This window comes from Panthera onca, chromosome A3, assembly GCF_046562875.1.
Source record: "Panthera onca isolate mPanOnc1 chromosome A3, mPanOnc1 haplotype 2, whole genome shotgun sequence".
Lineage (NCBI taxonomy): Eukaryota > Metazoa > Chordata > Mammalia > Carnivora > Felidae > Panthera > Panthera onca.
The window spans coordinates 51,368,625-51,386,211 of NC_138341.1; the positions used below are offsets into that span (position 1 = coordinate 51,368,625).

General features: G+C 36.0%; 1 protein-coding gene across 7 annotated transcripts in view; it reads left to right on the forward strand.

The window, feature by feature from the left end:
- Window positions 1-17,587, forward strand: part of EXOC6B (exocyst complex component 6B) — a 609,008-nt gene that overhangs the window by 352,898 nt on the left and 238,523 nt on the right. For 6 of the 7 annotated variants that reach the window (XR_013554682.2, XM_078444598.2, XM_078444596.2 and 3 more), the window contains exons 18-19: window positions 5,014-5,130; window positions 5,567-5,746. Coding sequence is in view for 6 of the 7 variants with exons in the window: in XM_078444598.2 (XP_078300724.1) it covers window positions 5,014-5,130; window positions 5,567-5,746 (297 nt within the window). In the remaining variant the exon portion in view is untranslated. The remainder of the gene's footprint in view (window positions 1-5,013; window positions 5,131-5,566; window positions 5,747-17,587) is intronic. The other variant, XM_078444597.2, reaches the window with a different exon arrangement.

Below are 17,587 nucleotides of genomic sequence, written 5' to 3' on the forward strand. Positions count from 1 at the left end.
TTATATTGGTATCATTACTTGCAAACTTTCAATAATGTTTCATTATATTAATGTTGAAACTCTTATAGTGAAGAAAAGATTTATCTGATAAAGAGGACCCAAAAATGAGTATGGTAAGAGCTTTAAGAACTTTAGAATCACCTTAGACAGTGTAATAAAAATTATGATTACTGTTAAATATTAGCATTATTAAGGAGGATGGGCAATACTTTCATCAAAAATATTTCCACTTAATTTACTGTGGAAGCCAAGACTTCTTGGGAAAGAAAATGTGGGAGGGACTGTAATTGAATGTTCACCAGAGAAGAGGGAGTTAGGGAGTTAGAGTGTGAGGTTCATTTATACTCGTCTCTCATATGGGGAATATGTAGAATGTACTGCTATTCTTCCCTTAATCCACCTCAATTTTCTTATTTCAAGGGCTTTTCAAATTATGGTCAGAAATCCTCCCAAAGGATGGCTTGTGTAGTTTGTTGTTGTTCCAGCATTAAAATTGCTGAGGGAAAATTAAGGGCAGACAGGAAGCCATAGGAGTTGAGTAGCCAGTTAAATACTTAGTAAAGGAGAAGTTCTGGAGACCACTAAAGGTCATGTTGACAAGTGCTTATTGGAAACACTGATTGCTTAAAACACATTGAAAGTTTATTTTTACCAGGACTGTTTCAGACCAACTAACCCAGAACTCAGTATAAACACAGCAATTATAGCAGCTACATGTTGTGTATTTTCCTAAGCTACTGTTTCCAGAAAACTTTCCCTTGCAGATGGAAACCTTTATGCTGAAAAAGGGGCAAAAATAATCAGAAGGTCTTCAAGGTATTTTCCTGCAGAATTGCCCCTTGTTCCTGCCATGTGTGACATAATTAAGCTGGCATTCTTAGCTTTCCTTGTTCATAAGAATTTCCTTACTCTCTTACAAAATAGAATGAGGCTATTTATTAATTTACCCCACCACAAATATTGTTCGTGTACCTATTATGTGACAATCTGGTATGTTCTTGGGTAGAAAGAGAAATAATACTTAATCCTTGGATTTAGAGTTTGTAATCTACAGGGAGCACAGACACTGTAACTTCTGTAAAGAACTGTGTGAGAACTACCAGAATAATACAATAAATACATTGTCTCTTGTCAATTCTACAAGTTTTTATGAAGCATCTACTACATACCAGGCAATTTACGGGTATAAACATAATCAACAGGTCTCCTGACTTTAGAGAGTTTATATTGTGGTGGGGATGATAATGATAAACAAACAAACAAAAATCTCATTTGATCTCAGTTGATGACAAGAACTAAGAAGAAAAATAAATGACTTGATTGAAATGAGAAATGGAATCCTTTAGATTTCTGATAGATAAATATTGCACTCAGAGGGAACAGTACAATACTAGATATTCAAGCAGGTGTGTTCAAGGAATAACAAGGAATTCAGTCTGGCAGTGATATATCTATCATTAGAGGTAGAGGTGGTAAGAAATGAGATGGTCGGGAGTTAGATGTTTTCTGGCCTTGTGGTAAGTACCTTGGGTTTTATTCTGAAATGAAACGTGAGGCCATTAGAAAGTGGGAGTGGTGGTGATAATCTGATTTATATATTAATGGGTAACACTGGTTGCCATGTGGAAAATAAATGTGTTGTAGGTTAGGAAGAGTGGAACAAGAAAATTCAATTTGGAAGTCCTTGCAGTGGTCTAAGTAAGAGATAATGGTGTTTTTTTTGGACAATAGTGGTAGGGTGAAAGTGGTAAGAAATATTTTTAAAGGTTGAGATGGCAAGTTTTACTGCTAGACTAGGTGTGGGGTTATAAGAGAGAGTGGAGTCCGGATAATTCCAAGATTTTTGAATGAAGCAAACTGTATGAATAGTGGTCGTATTCACTGAGATGGGGAACAGTGAAGAATAACAGGCCAGGGGAACGGCAGTAGAATCAAGACTTCCATTTTTGACACATTAAGCTTCAGATATCTAGTAGTCATCTGCCTAGAGATATTAAATTGACAGGGCAAAGTCAGAGCTGGGCATAAAAATTCAGAATCCTTCTGTATAAAGATGGTTTTTAATGCTGTGGGGCTGGCTTTCTTCTGGGAATTGAATATAGATAGAGAAAAGGTGAGAGGATTGGGCTTCAAGGGAAATTAATACTTACAGGTCTAGAAGAATAGGATGAGGATACTTATCTTAGGTTTGAGACCTTCAAGGAAGACTTCCCAGAAAGGGCACAAGATGGAATGGGTCTTGGGACCAGCAGGAGGTATCCAGATGGACAAAAGATGAGGAGGGAATAAGGGACATTTTTAGGAGAGGGAACTTCATGTACAAAGATGAAAGAATAAATAAAATCAGACATGTTCAGTGTAGAGTAAGCACTGAGATAGAGATAGAGATAGAGACTGAGATAGAGAAGTAGTTAAATGCCAACTTGTGAAGCACTTTGTTTTGTATTGATACATCATCTGGATTTTATCTTAATGAGGTCTTTGAGACACTTCAAGCAAGGATATGTTGCACTTTGAAAATAATCATTTTACCTTGCCTAATTAAAAAGAAGGATGGATGGATTGAAAGGAGGTGGGAGGAAGGAAGGGAAGGAGAAAAGAAAGAAGGAAGGAAGGAATAAATAAATCACAATTACTTGAAATTCACAATCAGAGGAAATTAAATACCTAGAATATTTTGTGTAACTGTGCTAATAAATTTGGGAATCTATAGGAAAACATAGAATAAAAAGTGATTCAAGGTAATAACTATGAAAGAAGTGAAAAAGTTATTAAAGACTTCTTAAATTTGGGCAAGATCCATATGATTTTGTCTGTGAATTCATTTGGGTCTTCATGAAACAGATAATTTCTGTATAATTTAAACTATTCCAGATTGGTAGAGAAAAAAAGGGAAACTATCTCAATTCATTTTCACAAAGTCACCATAATAATGATTCAAAAACCAGAGAGGGGCACCGGGGTGGCTCAGTCAGTTAAGTGTCCGACTTCAACTCAGGTCATGATCTCACAGTCTGTGAGTTTGAGCCCTACGTCCGGCTCTGTGCTGACAGCTCAGAGCCTGGAGCCCGCTTCCGATTCTGTGTCTCCCTTGCTCTCTGCCCCTCCCCTGTTCATGCTCTGTCTCTCTCTGTCTCAAAAATAAATAAAAACATTTTAAAAAAATAAAATCTTAAAAAAACAAAAACAAAACCCAGAGAAACCCCAAAAATAATCTGAACAATTGAATTTCAATTTTGATGTAAAAATCATAAATAATAGACTATCAAATATCATCTAGGACATAGAAAGTAGAAATAAAAGTAACACTAAGAATCCAAGAATGATTAGTATTAGAAAATTGTTTAAAATTATCCACTTCTTTAATAGATCAAATGAGAAAAAAATACATAAGTATTTAAAAGATACTGAAAAGGTATTTTATATAAGTCATTATCTCTTCCTGCTTACATGTCCTAGTAAACCCATCTATCAGCAATTGACAAATCCAGGGGCCAGAAATTGATAGCTTGAGGAAGAGAATATCCAAATATAGTCTAACAGAATGGTACTGTCAATCAACTGGATTAAATTGACAATTGTAGAATAGTTCATCCAACAGCAGTAGAATACACATACTTCTCAAACTCATAAGAGTATTCACCAAAACAGACCATGTTCTGGCTGGTAAACACATCTTAGCAAATTTTAAAGAACAGAGATCATACAAAACTTGCTCTCAGGCCACATAGAATTCATCTATGGAAATAAGTTAATAGAAAGATAGCTTAAAAATCCCAAATATTTGCAGATTAACCAGCAAACTTCAAAATAATACATGGGTCAAAGAAAGAGTCTCATGAGAAATTAAAAAGTAGTTCAAACGAAATGAAAATAAAATACACCTTTTCAAAATTTGTGCCATCTAAGCAGAGCTTAGAAGGAAATTTATAGTATTAAATTGTATGTGTTAGAAAATAAGAAATTTCTTAAAATAAATAATCTAAGCTTCTATCTTAAGCTAGAAAAAGAACAGCAAATTAAATCCAAAGTAATCAGAAGAAGAGAATAAAAATTAGAGCAGAAATGAATGGTTTTGACGTAGAAAATCAAAAGAGAAAAATCAATGAAACCAAAGGCTGGTTCTTAGAAAGATCAATAGAATTATAAACTTTGAGCCAGGCTAACCAAGACCAAAAGAGGGAACACTCAAATTGTTAATATCATAAATGAAAAAGGGTTAATTGCTGGAGGAATGGCAGTGGGGGGATGGGCTCAATGGGTGATCGGCCTTAAGGAGCGCATTTGTTGGAATGAGCACTGGGTGTTATATGTAAGTGATGAATCAGTAAATTCTACTCCTGAAACCAATACTACACTGTATGTTAACTAACTTGAATTTAAGTTTAAAAAAAAAAAATGAAAGAGGGATTATCAGTACTGATTCCATGGACATTAAAAAAATAATAGAGGAATATTATGAACAACTCTGTACCCAGAGTTTGATAACCTACTTGAAATGGATCAATTCTTTGAAAGACATAGTTTACCAAAACTCAAACAAGGAGAAATAGATCACCTGAATAACTTTATATCTATTGAAGAAATTGAATCAGTAGTTAATAGCCTTCTAAAACAGGGACAGATTTGGTGTGAGCTCTAGGAATTGGTGAAATCACCCAGTGAAATTGAGAGGATTAGAGACCAGAAAAGTAAAAATAAAACCAGGAGAAAACCATTCATGAAAGCCAAAGGAGAACAGAGTTCTAGAAGAGAATGTTTGACAGAGCAAGTAAGGTCAGGCTGAAAAATGAGTATTGCATGTTGTGGGATGGAGGTCTTGGGTTACCGTGGACCAATCCATGTTGATGGATTGTTAGCATTGGAATCCTGATTGCTCTAATGCAAGTACATCCTTCTGTCCTGAAAATATTTTTCTTGGAACATTAGTCCCATATACTTCTTAGAGCCTTTTATATGCTAGTGTACATCATGAGTCTCTTAAACATGGTTTCTCAAACTTATTTGATCTAGGAGCTCTTCTGCTGTTGTGTTAGCATTTTTCAGATCTGTCGTTCCTTAGAACACATTTCAAGAAACATTGGCGTATACCAATCTTTGAAGGAGCCTGATGACAAAGACACCAGAGAGGTAGGGTAGTAGCTACTGGGAATTTTTATAGCATGAAGCTGAAACTTATAATAAGCAATGTGAGGAGACTAGGAGATCTAGAGAGGTTGGTATTACAGGAAAGGAGGTTCTTGGAGCCCTAGAAGAGATGAATGGGAATAAGACCTGAGAGTGAGTATAGTTTTGAAGAAATGTAAGAAAGTAAAAAAAGGACGCAGATAGTTGAGGGAAGTAAAGACAGATTCTCTATCTGGTGACGCAAAACAATAGCTTGTCTTGCAGACACAGAATGAAGAGACTCTACTATACTTTTGAAAAGGAAAAATTAATGGAGACTGGGATAGTCTTGATATTCCCAATTCCATTACTTAGTGGATATAAGTATGAGATGTCTCCAAGTAGAAATTTCTGATTATACTGGAAGTCTGAATGAGTTTTAAAATTCCATATTTCACAGGATGCCAGACATGCAGCTGAAGAAGAAATTTATACCAATTTAAACCAGAAGATTGACCAGTTTCTACAGCTGGCTGACTATGACTGGATGACTGGAGATTTGGGCAACAAAGCTAGTGATTACCTAGTAGACCTCATTGCCTTTCTACGAAGCACTTTTGCTGTATTCACACACCTTCCTGTAAGTGACAATTGCTCTTACTTTGCTCATCATATAGAAGAAAATTTTCTTAAAATCTGTCTTGGTGAAAGATGTCTGTTTCTGTTTTAACTAGCCAGGAGGCTCTTCAGGATATAAAAACTCACACTATAATTATTGCCCCTTGATAAGATTTAGAGATCTCTTCCATCATTTTCTCACTGAGTTTTGCAGTTTTTTTTTTATTTTGTTGAAAATGGTCCCTAATATCATGTGTATTTCTGTTCCTCCTAACTTCACCTGAAGTAATTAGTGCAAACACATAGTGAATGCTATGGTAGAAATAGAAGAAAAACTTAGGAGTTAGAATTTCAGGCATGTATCTTTAATCCTAGAATATCCACTTGATTTTTTTTTTTATAACCTTAAATATCTGGTGAAATTCTCCATCTTTTAATCTAATTTATCTATCATTTCTCTATTTTCTTTAGCATATTAATTAGTAATTTTAAAGTTATTTTTTATGTTTATTAATGGTAATATGTAGTTTATCTACATATGGGTAGAATTATTTTTTATCCTTTTTTTGGTTCTTGGTCATATGGTCCTGTCTCTTTCTGTTAATTTTTGGTTGATGTTAGACATTGCATTTATTTAAAACATGTAGAGGTTCCAGGTGAGGACATTTCCCACTAAAATCGGTTTATCCCTTTTTTTACTAAGTAGGTAGTATGGGCAGGTGGGTTATGGTTTGAGCCTCATCACCTACTCCCTTCATGGGCAGATCTGGGTCAAGCTTGGATTGTAGATGCAGCATACCTTTCGTTTGCCCCCGTTATTAGTATGTGGTTCTTTAGAGCTTTTAATGAGAGCCCAACACATCACTGTCTCTTCAGGACCAAGAGGACTATGGATATTTCCATTTTTCAGAGGAACCTTATCTCTTTCAGCCTCTTGCCTTTTTTAATTTTAGAATTTGGCAAATGTCTTAAGAAGGAGGATTACCCAGATCAACAATTGCCAACAGGAAAAAAGTGGTTGGAGATTGTCAGTGTCAGTTTACCACTCCCTCAAGATTTTTCAGCTCCCAACTGAAATTCTCATGAATCCTCCCACTAGTGAATCTTTTTCTGTGAAACACTGTAAGACTGGGGGAAGATCTTACTTTGCTTTTCAAAAGTTTTGCCTTAGACCGTTATTTTCCTCTGCTGTGTAGCTTTAGAATTCAGAAAATGTCTGAGGAGAAAGCTGGCCCTCAAATCTCCAATTTTGGCACTTCAGCCCCATGGAAACAACAAAAATTCAGTGATTTGTTTTCACCCCAGTAGTTACTCCCTGCCTGCACCTAACCCAAATTCTTGGTCTGTTCCTATGCCTACGTTTGGCAGATGCCTCCAGAGATGGCTGCAGAGCCTCAGCTCACCTTTAAAAGGTCTGCCCTCTTTGCAGCGTTATTCCCTTTAGTCCTCATTGCTTCATAGTCTTCTCGTGTGTCCGTTTTTTACTGCCTTTTATACTGCTCGGTGGGAGCACTGGCCTGCAGAAAACTAGGTCATTTCATCTAGCTTCATCTTGATACTGAAGCCAGGCATAAGTAGCACAAAGGAGAACACGATGAACCAATCTCACAATTATGAATAAGAAAATAGACTGAATCAAATTTTAGCAAAGCAGTTCCAAGGTGTTTGAAGAAAGTAATTTCCCACTGCTATGTAGGACTTATTCTGGAAATGCAAGGATGGTTTGATATTTAAAAATCTGTGAATATAATTTATCACATTACTAGGTAAAAGAGACAAAGATCATAATTGTGTATTCTAAAAAGGCATTGTACAACATCCATCCTGCACTCCTGATTACAAAATATACTTACTAAAATTCAACCAATATAATATTTCAGTGACATGCATGATAGGGAGCACCTATGTGAAATTCAGCAACCACCATGGATTTAACAGTGGAACACTAAAAACATTTATTTGCATTTATATCAGAAGTATGGTGGGGCTTCTGGGTAGCTCAGTTGGTTAAGCAACTGACTTCAGCTCAGGTCATGATCTCACAGTTCATGAGTTCCAGCCCCTCATTGGGCTTACTACTGCTTTTATTCTATCAAATACGGTTTAAAAAAAAAAGAAATAAATAATACATATTCTCATTGTTCATAGATTATTACTGTGTGGTTGGATAACCCCCCCCCCCCCCCACTGCCCCGCAAATAAATTAAAAAAATAATTAGGACCAGTAAGACTTTAGTTGGTTAGATGGTCCACTTAGAAAACAAATAAAAAAAAATGCTGTATTCATTATTGGATTACAAGATCCCTGTAAATATACTTAACAAGTTATATGTAGGACCAATGTGAAGAACATTTCACAGAGTAATTTAAGAGAGACTTTATTATGTACAAATATATGCAGTATTTTAGATGGGAATATTTCATATTGCAGAGAATTTTTCCAAAATTAATCTAATTGCAGTGATATGAATTCGGTGGTAGGGGGTCATCTTAACAAAATGATTCTAGAATTTATTTGGAGACAAAAATGGACAGTATTTGCCGGAAGATATGAACAAGTAAATTGAGTGTGGTCTTTTCCTAGAAATGTTCATTATACACTGAAAATTGAATTAAATACCCTTCTCCCATTGGAATAAACTGATAGATTAAAGAAAGAGAACATAAAATCTGTATGTAGTTCAAAGTACATGTAAGAATTTAGTATATGGGGAAGGTGGCGTTCATTAATTGCTGTTGCCACTACTGTCTGCTAATGTGGATAAAAAGATGTTAAGTCCAAACTTCACTTATCAAAATAAGTTCTAGATCCAATGCCTGTTTACATTTTTAAAAAGAAAGAAATTAGGGGAGAATCAATAAAAATATTAGCAAGTATTTATTTGTCTAAAATATTAGCAAATATTTCTGTAATCTGTGAGTCACCATCCTAAGGGTGACACCAGGGGCACCTGGGTCTGTTACGGGCTTAGTCTGTTACGCTTCCAACTCTTGATTTCGGGTCAGGTCATGATCTTACAGTTTGTGAGATGGAGCCTCGTGTCTGGCTCTGTGCTGAGCATGGAGCCTGCTTAGGATTCTCTCCCCCTGCCCCATCTCTCTCTTTCTGTCTCTCTCTCTCTCTCTGACCCTCCCCCTCCACTTGCATGTACATACTCTCTCTCTCAATAAATAAATAAAATAAAATAAGGATGACACCAAAGAGTGAAATCATTAAGGAAAAGGTTAATAATTTGGCTGCATAGAATGTTTTGTAAGAAAACAGATGAACATAAGGGAAGAGAAACAAAAATAATACAAAACAGGGAGGGAGATGAAACATAAGAGACTCTTAAATATAGAGAAAAACTGAGGGTTCCTGGAGGGGTTCTGGGTGGAGCAGATGAGCTAAATGGGCAAGGGGCATGAAGGAGGACACTTGTTGGGATGAGCACTGGTTGTTACATGTAGGGGATGAATCACTGGATTCTATTCCTAAAATTGTTAGTGGTCTATTTGATAACTAACTTGGATGTAAATGAAAAATAAAAATAAAAATAACTGTTTTGTAAGATACCTAAAAAGAATTAATAAAGAAAATAGAATGTAAACATATCAAAAAAAGTACTTAACAAGTATTCCAAAAGGTTAAAATCTGTACTATATAACAATATAACAACATTGTTTCAAATTTAGTAAGAAAATAACACACAACTTGGGAAAATTTGTAAATGTTGTATTTTAGGCAGTCAGAAAAGAAGAAAAATATAAGATAACATGAACAAAATATGCAACTCTGGTAATAAGACAAACGTATTAATGTTGTAGGATATTTTTGCCTGTAAACTTGCCAAAAGTAAATAAGAAAATGATGATGTTCAATATTTATGAGAAACATTTCCAAAAATCGGTATTCTGATACATTGCTGGAAGGTGTGTAAATTGGTATATCCTTCTTGGTGGTCAGTTTTTCAATATGCCTCAAAAAACTCATAAAATTTGCTTACCTTTGACCCTGCAATCCAATCCCACTTTTAGCATTCTAACTTAATGAAATAATCGTGGGTATATTATACAATTCAGATGTGAATATGTTCAACATAGTATTTATTGTCTTTTGCATAGTGGAGTAGAGAATAAGTTAAAAGCCAGTAATAGATGTGTTAGCTCAATAAATTATTATATATTCACATAATGTGATGTCAGTCAGTCATTAAATTAATGGAGATAGATATTTATTGGTTTAAGATATGTTAATTATTTCTTGATTAGAAAAGTGGATTGCAAAATCATTTTATATAATATGATCTCACTTTTATTAATACAGATATAGACACATTAATCATTTATACTATATACAATAAAAAATCTAGAATTATGCACTCCCTGGTTTAACTATACTAATCTCTATATAGCTTCTAATTTTTTTCTTTTTGTTTATCTGTGTTTAAAAATATTTTTTCTGTCATGAAACATTTGCTACTTTTATAATTGTGGAGTGGGGGGAGGCGATTTTAGAATTATTCTCTGTTTCAAGATTATTCTCTTTGATAATTAATTTATATTAAAAAACACTTTTATTGAAGAAAGATGTTTACAAATGTGTTTCATTTTTTGAAAGGAAAATGGCTAATAGTATTTTGGCCATAATGTCTCCTCCAGCATTGTACAGGTGCTTGAATGAGAAAGATTTTGGAATGTGATGAAAAATAAAATGTAGTAGTTCAAAGTCAAAGCCATTCTAAATAGGTGTTCCCTATATTCGTCTTCCTTGCTTTTTTTCTGTTCTTAAAAAAATAAAATGACACCCTCATGAGCATGACTGTTTTACATGTCATATAACACAGTTCCTATGTATTCAGTAGTTATCATAGGTCAGCTCCATACTTACTTGAATGTCCAGGCCATTTAGAAATAGCACTGTTAATCAGACTCATGTTTGTCTAACACAAAGTACATGCTTTTTCTATCAGTAGAGTTGTGACCTTTCTTGCAGGTCTATACTGTAAATAATTCGTTGAGGAGTTTTCCTTTTATTTTGTTTATTCTGAGCTGTCATTGCTATCTAAATACTATAACCTCTCAGTGTGGATCAGGATGATCGTGCTGTTTAGAATCAAAGTGTGTGGTGACTCAGCCCTAAATCCTCATTATTACTTCTGCAAATACCATGTTTCTGTGTAGTCTAGTATAGAGATCTTCTTTCTGAAGCCACTGTTAAAAAAAAGTATTTGCATTCACCAACCATTGTATTCTCTAGAATCAAATTAGTATGGGTTCTAAAACGATCCCTTCTTCTGGGTTTACACAGAGCAGAATAGACCACCCAGCACTTGTGTTTATGTTCGCCAACATGCTGGATAACTTCTGCATGGAACCTTGTATTTATAAACTGTATTAGCCAAACAGAACTGTGTCTGAGATTTGCTCTTGTGCACTAATAGTGGAAGATGAGAGAGGAAAGAGCTATTTCTGAGGAAAAAACAAAAACAAAATCATTTGTCTTTTAATTAATATGAATATTTCTTTTCATATTTTCAACCCCCTAACAAGAGTGGCTCTCTTCTCAAAGAGTGACTGAATAATAGGAAATATGTATATGGAAAGAACTGTAAAGAAAAAGCCAAAGACTGTATTGTTCTATTACATTTTGAAATCTCCAGGTTTCTTAGTTCTCAGGGATGTTTTGTCACTACATAAGCAACATAACCCAGAGTATAGGGCGGTGTGCAGGTTTGTGTGTGTGAGAGAAAGACAGGGAGGGAGGCAGAATGGAGAGGGAAAGAGAGTGTTTGGGTGGAAGTAGATGTCTTAGAATTTACTTCATCGAACACTGAATGGTTGGGGGCGGGTAATTGTTGAGATTTGCAACTATTTCCCTCTTGAAGTTTTGATGCCCAAGGTGGCCTACCTATTTTCATGAGGCACCCAGAAATGATTGTAATAATAACGTTTTCCACAGTTAGAATTCAAAATTGTTGCCACGTCCTTAAAGAGATGAGGTAAGTACACAAGCATGTTGGCAGGCTCCAGTTGTGTGATTTAGAATTTCAGGCACAGCTACCCAGTTTGCGTGCTCAGCATAAGAGCATACTTTTGAGAATTTGTCCTGGTTATCCTAATAATTATCTCTCAGAAATGCATGAGAGAAAGGAAATGCTGTCTCAAGTAACGGACCCAGAGGAGGGAATCCTGACTTTGTTTTCTCTGTCTGCTCTTAATGTTAATTTATATGACCCGGGTCAAGATCTCTCTTAACCCATTTTGGTTTGCCTTAGTTTCTTGGTGTCTTAGTTTTCACAGTGTTACCTCTTCTTGGCCTTTCTTCCTGGGCAGTTATTTGATGGGCCATCTTTAAGGGAAGGTCATTTTCTATATAAAGGTTCCTGACATTTTTCCTGCCTAAAGCCCTTTTAAAATGACATTTCTCTTAGTACTGCATTTAATTCTGTGAACTGCTGCCATCTCAGGACCAACCAAATGATACTGCGAGTTAGGAAACTGTCAGTGCCTCCCATTAAGTATAAAATCTCTGTGACCATCAAGACGTCCATAATATGACCTCCAAACTACCATTTTGTTCTTGTCTCTCCATTTTCTATTTGCCCAAGATACTCCTTCCAAACTGAAGTAATGCTCTTTGTCAAACACATCAAACTATTTTCCACCCTTGTTGTTGTTCATACCTTTTTGTGTACTTTAACCGTGTGTATTGAAACTGAAATCTTTCCCATACTTCAAGGCTCCTTTCAAATCCCACAGCTTCCATGAAGCCTTCTCCTGTTCTCCCAACCAGGTATGACATCTTTCTTTTTCGTTTGGAACTTATTATATGGCACTAACCTAATTCTGTCCTGGGTGGGATGTGTGTCATTGACCTATGTGCTTATTTCAGGAAAGGGGAGTGTGGTAAGTTAGAAGTACCTACTATCTTCCAGATGCTTTACGTGTGTTACATGTCATCCCAATTAATGAAGATGCAAAATGCCTTAGGCAGATGAGTATGATCCCAGTTTCAATGATGACAGTGTGAACTCAGGAAAGTTGCATACTTTGTAAGAGATACCAGAAATAGGCCGCAGTGTCAGGATTTAAACAGATGTATTTGACTTTATAACTTTTCCTCTGTACCATTGTGCCTATTAAATTGATTGCCAGCCATAGGACTGTAAACTGTGGCCACACAGAGACCTTGTTTGATTCATGTCTGTCTGTGTGTACTGTGCAGTTCCTTGCATGAAGTGGTGCACAGTAAGTTTTTGTGGAGTTTTCTTATTTTGTGTAATAAATTAAGTGAATTCCTACCTAAGGATCGAAAACCATTTTGGGATCATGTGTATCATTAAAAGTACTCATTTAATTATTAAAAAGAAAAGTCACAAAGTGTTATTCTGAGACAAGGACCAAAAGTTTGGGTTAGAATTCTTTGTTTTTAAATTTTATTTTATAGAGGGAGAGAGAGCGTGTGCTGCAGTGGGCAGAGAAGCAGAGGTGGAGGAGGGGGGAAGAGGGAGAGAGAATGAGAATCTCAAGCAGGCTCTATGCTCAGCCCTGAGGCTGACAAAGGGCTCCATCCCATAACCCTGCGATCATGACCAGAGCTGAAATCAAGAGTTGGATGCTGAAGGGACTGAGCCACCCAGGCACCCCTCTTTGGCTTAAAATTCTAAATTGGTCTTTCTCCTTCCATATCCCCTTAAATGTACCCAAATAAAAAAAGATCATTGTGTTTCAAGTGACAGAGTCATAATTTAAACATAACTTGCATTTATGTTTCACTTTATGATATTCAAACTTCTTTTTTTTTTCTTTTATATATTCTCATTATTTCATTTGGATTTTTAAACAAACTTTATGATATATAAACAGTTATTATTTTCCCCATTTGACAAATGTAAAAACTGAGGCCTAAAGTGGTCTTGCTCAGGGTCAGAAAATGAATCAATAGTGGGGCAGATCCTAGGTGTTTTTTTTTTTTGTTTTTGTTTTTTTTTTTCTCTGGGTCATGCTTTCTCCACTGTATAAAACCATCTCTTCATATTTAATAATACTGTGTTTGGCTCTTTTTCTTTCTCTGCCTATCTCTGTCTCTGTCTCTGTCTCTGTTTCTGTGTGTGTGTGTGTGTGTGTGTGTGTGTGTGTGTGAGTGAATTTTGTTGCAAGGAATAAATGAGAATATATATGTGTTAAAATTATATTCTCATATATATGTTCTCATTTATTCCTTGCAAGAAATTGGCAAAAAGGTGTTATTATCTCATTTTACAGATAAGAAAAGTAAATCATGGAGAGGCTTATGTATCAAAAATTAATGATCTAAGAGCAGTGGAGCTGGGCTGTGAACTGCCTCCAAAGCCCATGTTCTCTTCTCTCTTGGCTCTGCTATTTCTAAACTCTGCAGGGGGTACACGAGGCTTCGTTTCATGGAGACATCATTTAAATGTCTATCCTCTGTGAGATTCTTATTCAGTATTTTTGTTAGTGTATAAAATTGTATTCATTATGAACAGAACAGTTCCCAGCAGGGGAGGTAAATTGTGATAATATGTACAGAAAGTGGAAACTCTGGTAATGGGAAGGATACTAGTTAAGTGGGTTGCCTGTTTCTAACCTAACCTAGTTCCCTTAGCTGACATCTCATGTGGAAGTTCTCCTGTCTAATGGTAATAATGATTCTCTAAATCAGCTCAGTCTCTGTGGTTTTCACTTGAACAAAACGTAGGCGTGGCTTGGAGATATTGTGGGTTTGGTTCCAGACCACAACAATAAATTGAATTTTGCAATAAAGCAAGTCAAGTGAATGTTCTTGGTTTTTCCGTTCATGTAAATTATGTTTACACTATACTGTAGTCTATTAAGTATTCAGTAGCATTATGTTTAACAATCCAATATATATACCTTAGTTGAAAAATGCTTTATTGCTAAAAAATGCTAACCATCATCTCTGAGCTTTTAATGTGTTGTAGTTTTTTTTTTTTTTGTGATGGAGGGTCTTTCCTTGATGTTGATGGCTGCTGACTGATCAGGGTGATGGTCACTGAAGGTTGGGGTGGCCGTGGCAATTTTCTTGAAAATAAGACAGTGAAGGGGCACCTGGGTGGCTCAGTTGGTTAAGTATCTGACTGTGGCTCAGGTCATGATCTTACAGCTCATGAGTTCGAGCCCTGCGTTGGGCTCTGTGCTGACAGCTCAGAGCCTGGAGTCTGCTTCAGATTCTGTCTCCCTCTCTCTCAGCCCCTCCCCCACTTTCACTCTGCCTCTGTCTCTCTGTGTCTTTCTCTCAAATATAAATAAACTTTTAAAATATTACAAAAAAAAAAAAAAAGACAGCAAAGTTTGTTCTATCGATCAACTTTTCTTTCCAGGAATGATTTCTCTGTAGCATGTGATGCCTTTCGATCACATTTTACTGGCAACAAAGCTTCTTTCAAGATTGGAATCAATCCTCTCCAGCCGTGCCACTGTTTGTCAACTGAGTTTATGTGGTGTTCTACTAAGTCACTTGGTATCATTCCAACCGTCCTCACAGCATCTTCACCAAGAGTAGATGCCATCTCAAGAAACCCCTTTCTTTATGCATCCATAAGAAACGATTCCTCATTGGTTCAAATTGTATCCCGAGATTGCAGCAATTCAGTCTTATCTTCAGCCTCTGCTTCTACTTCTAGTTCTCTTGCTCTTTCCACTACATCTGCAGTTATTCCCTCCACTGCCTTGAGCCTTCTATTTATAAAAAACAAAATATCTACGAAGCGAAATAGAGTGAAGTACAATAAAATGAGGTATGCTTGTAAGGAAGTTCCAGGTGTTCTTAAGGAACCAGAGGAATCAAAGCCTTCAGGATATCTATCAAATTCTTGTTCAGATTAATTATATAGGTAGAGACAGTGTCCAAGGAATTTTTTTCTTTTTTTGTGTTTTTCCCCCCTGTGATACAACAAATGACAGATTTGCTGATAATTTCTCTGTCTACCAAGAAATCAGTATTCCCTGATTATATGCTGTTAAGATTTTGATTATTTGAGTTACATAGAGTACATAGAAATCAACCGGTTAGCTCCTTATTAGTGTGGTACTGAGGTTGTGAGTTTAGTTTGGGACTTACATCCTTCAGGAGTTTTGTATTTCTTAAGAGACATCTTTGTGTGTTGAGCTATTACTTGGCACTTTTCCTCCAGAAAACTGTTACCAACGGCCATGGCCATTCTTTGGTAGTTATCAGCTGGTAGTCCTTTGCCTCTTTAATGATATTGGTCTTTACATTGTCTCCTGCTCTTATAATTGTTAAATAAAAGATTAAGAAAGTTTAAATGCTAAGAAACATTTACTTCTAATCTTGTTTTTGGTGCTGAGATAAGGTAGAAAGTAAGGAGAATCTAGTGCTTAAAGGAGCAGAAAATGCTACAACTCTCCATATCTAATACACTGTTTAGAGTCAGACATACCAGTGAGAACATCTTGGACACTACTCTGTCTGGTCACTTTAAAAGCTCACATACCTTTATAAAATGGGAAGGAGGCAGCTCTGAGTCTTTCTCATTGTTGCTGAGGTAGTGAGAAACTTGAAATTCTCTGAGGACAAAACAATTATTTCAACATTGCTTATGAGGAGATCAAAGAATTAAAAACATCCCTAACTGTGTAATAATAGGTAAATGGCTGTATAAACGATAATACTATTGATCAAGGAACTATTATGCATTTGTTAAAACTAATATTATGAATATCAAATAATAACATTGCACTGCAAAGTGTTTATAATGTAATATTAAATGAAAAAAGCAGAGTGAAAATTTTACAAACATGATTACAAGTATGTGAAAACTGTAAAAGCGTGTTAGTGGGAAAAATGTTCAGTGAGGAAATATGTGAATTATAAGTAATTGTGTTTGTGGTGTGGCTTCGTAATCTTATTCAAAATTGCCACTTTATAATTTCTTTGTTATTGGCATTTTTAAAATATAATTTATTGTCAAATTGGTTTCCATACAACACCCAGTGCTCATCCCAACAGGTGCTCTCCTCAGTGCCCATCACCCACTTTCCGCTCTCCCCACCCCCATCAACTCTCAGTTTGTTCTCAGTATTTAAGAGTCTCTTGTGGTTTGCCTCCTCCATCTCTGTAACTTTTTTTCCCCCTTTCCCTCCCCCATGGTCTTCTGTTAAGTTTCTCAAGATCCACATAAGAGTGAAAACATATGGTATCTGTCTTTCTCTGCCTGACTTATTTCACTTAGCATAATACTCTTCAGTTCCATCCACGTTGCTACAAATGGCCAGATTTCATTCTTTCTCATTGCCACGTAGTATTCCATTGTATATATAAACCACAACTTCTTTATCCATTCGTCAGTTAATGGACATTTAGGCTCTTTCCATAATTTGGCTATTGTTGAAAGTGCTGCTATAAACACTGGGGTACAAGTGCCCCTATGCATCAGCATTCCTGTATCCCTTGGGTATTGGCATTTTAAAACTATTTAAGCAGGGGTGCCTGGTGGCTCAGTTGGTTAAGCATCCAACTTCTGTTCTGGTCATGATCTTGTGGTTTGTGAGTTCAAGCCCCCCTCGGGCTCTCTGCTATCAGCACAGAGCCTGTTTTGGATCCTCTGTCCCCCGCTCTCTGCCCCACCCCTCCTCTTGCTCTCTCTCTCTCTCTCAAAAATAATAAGTAAACATTAAAAAAAAAACCTGAAAGTATTTAAGCATTTGCTTTATTAAAACATTTTTAGATCTTTGTGGCTTTTTCCAAGTCAGACTTGCCTTTGCTCATAAATTACAATAGTGAAAGATTTCAGTCTTCTTCATTTAGCTCATTCCATTCTTCAGAGTAACATGTTTTACAGATTAAATTTAGGCAAAGGTAGGTAAATTATTGTCCAAG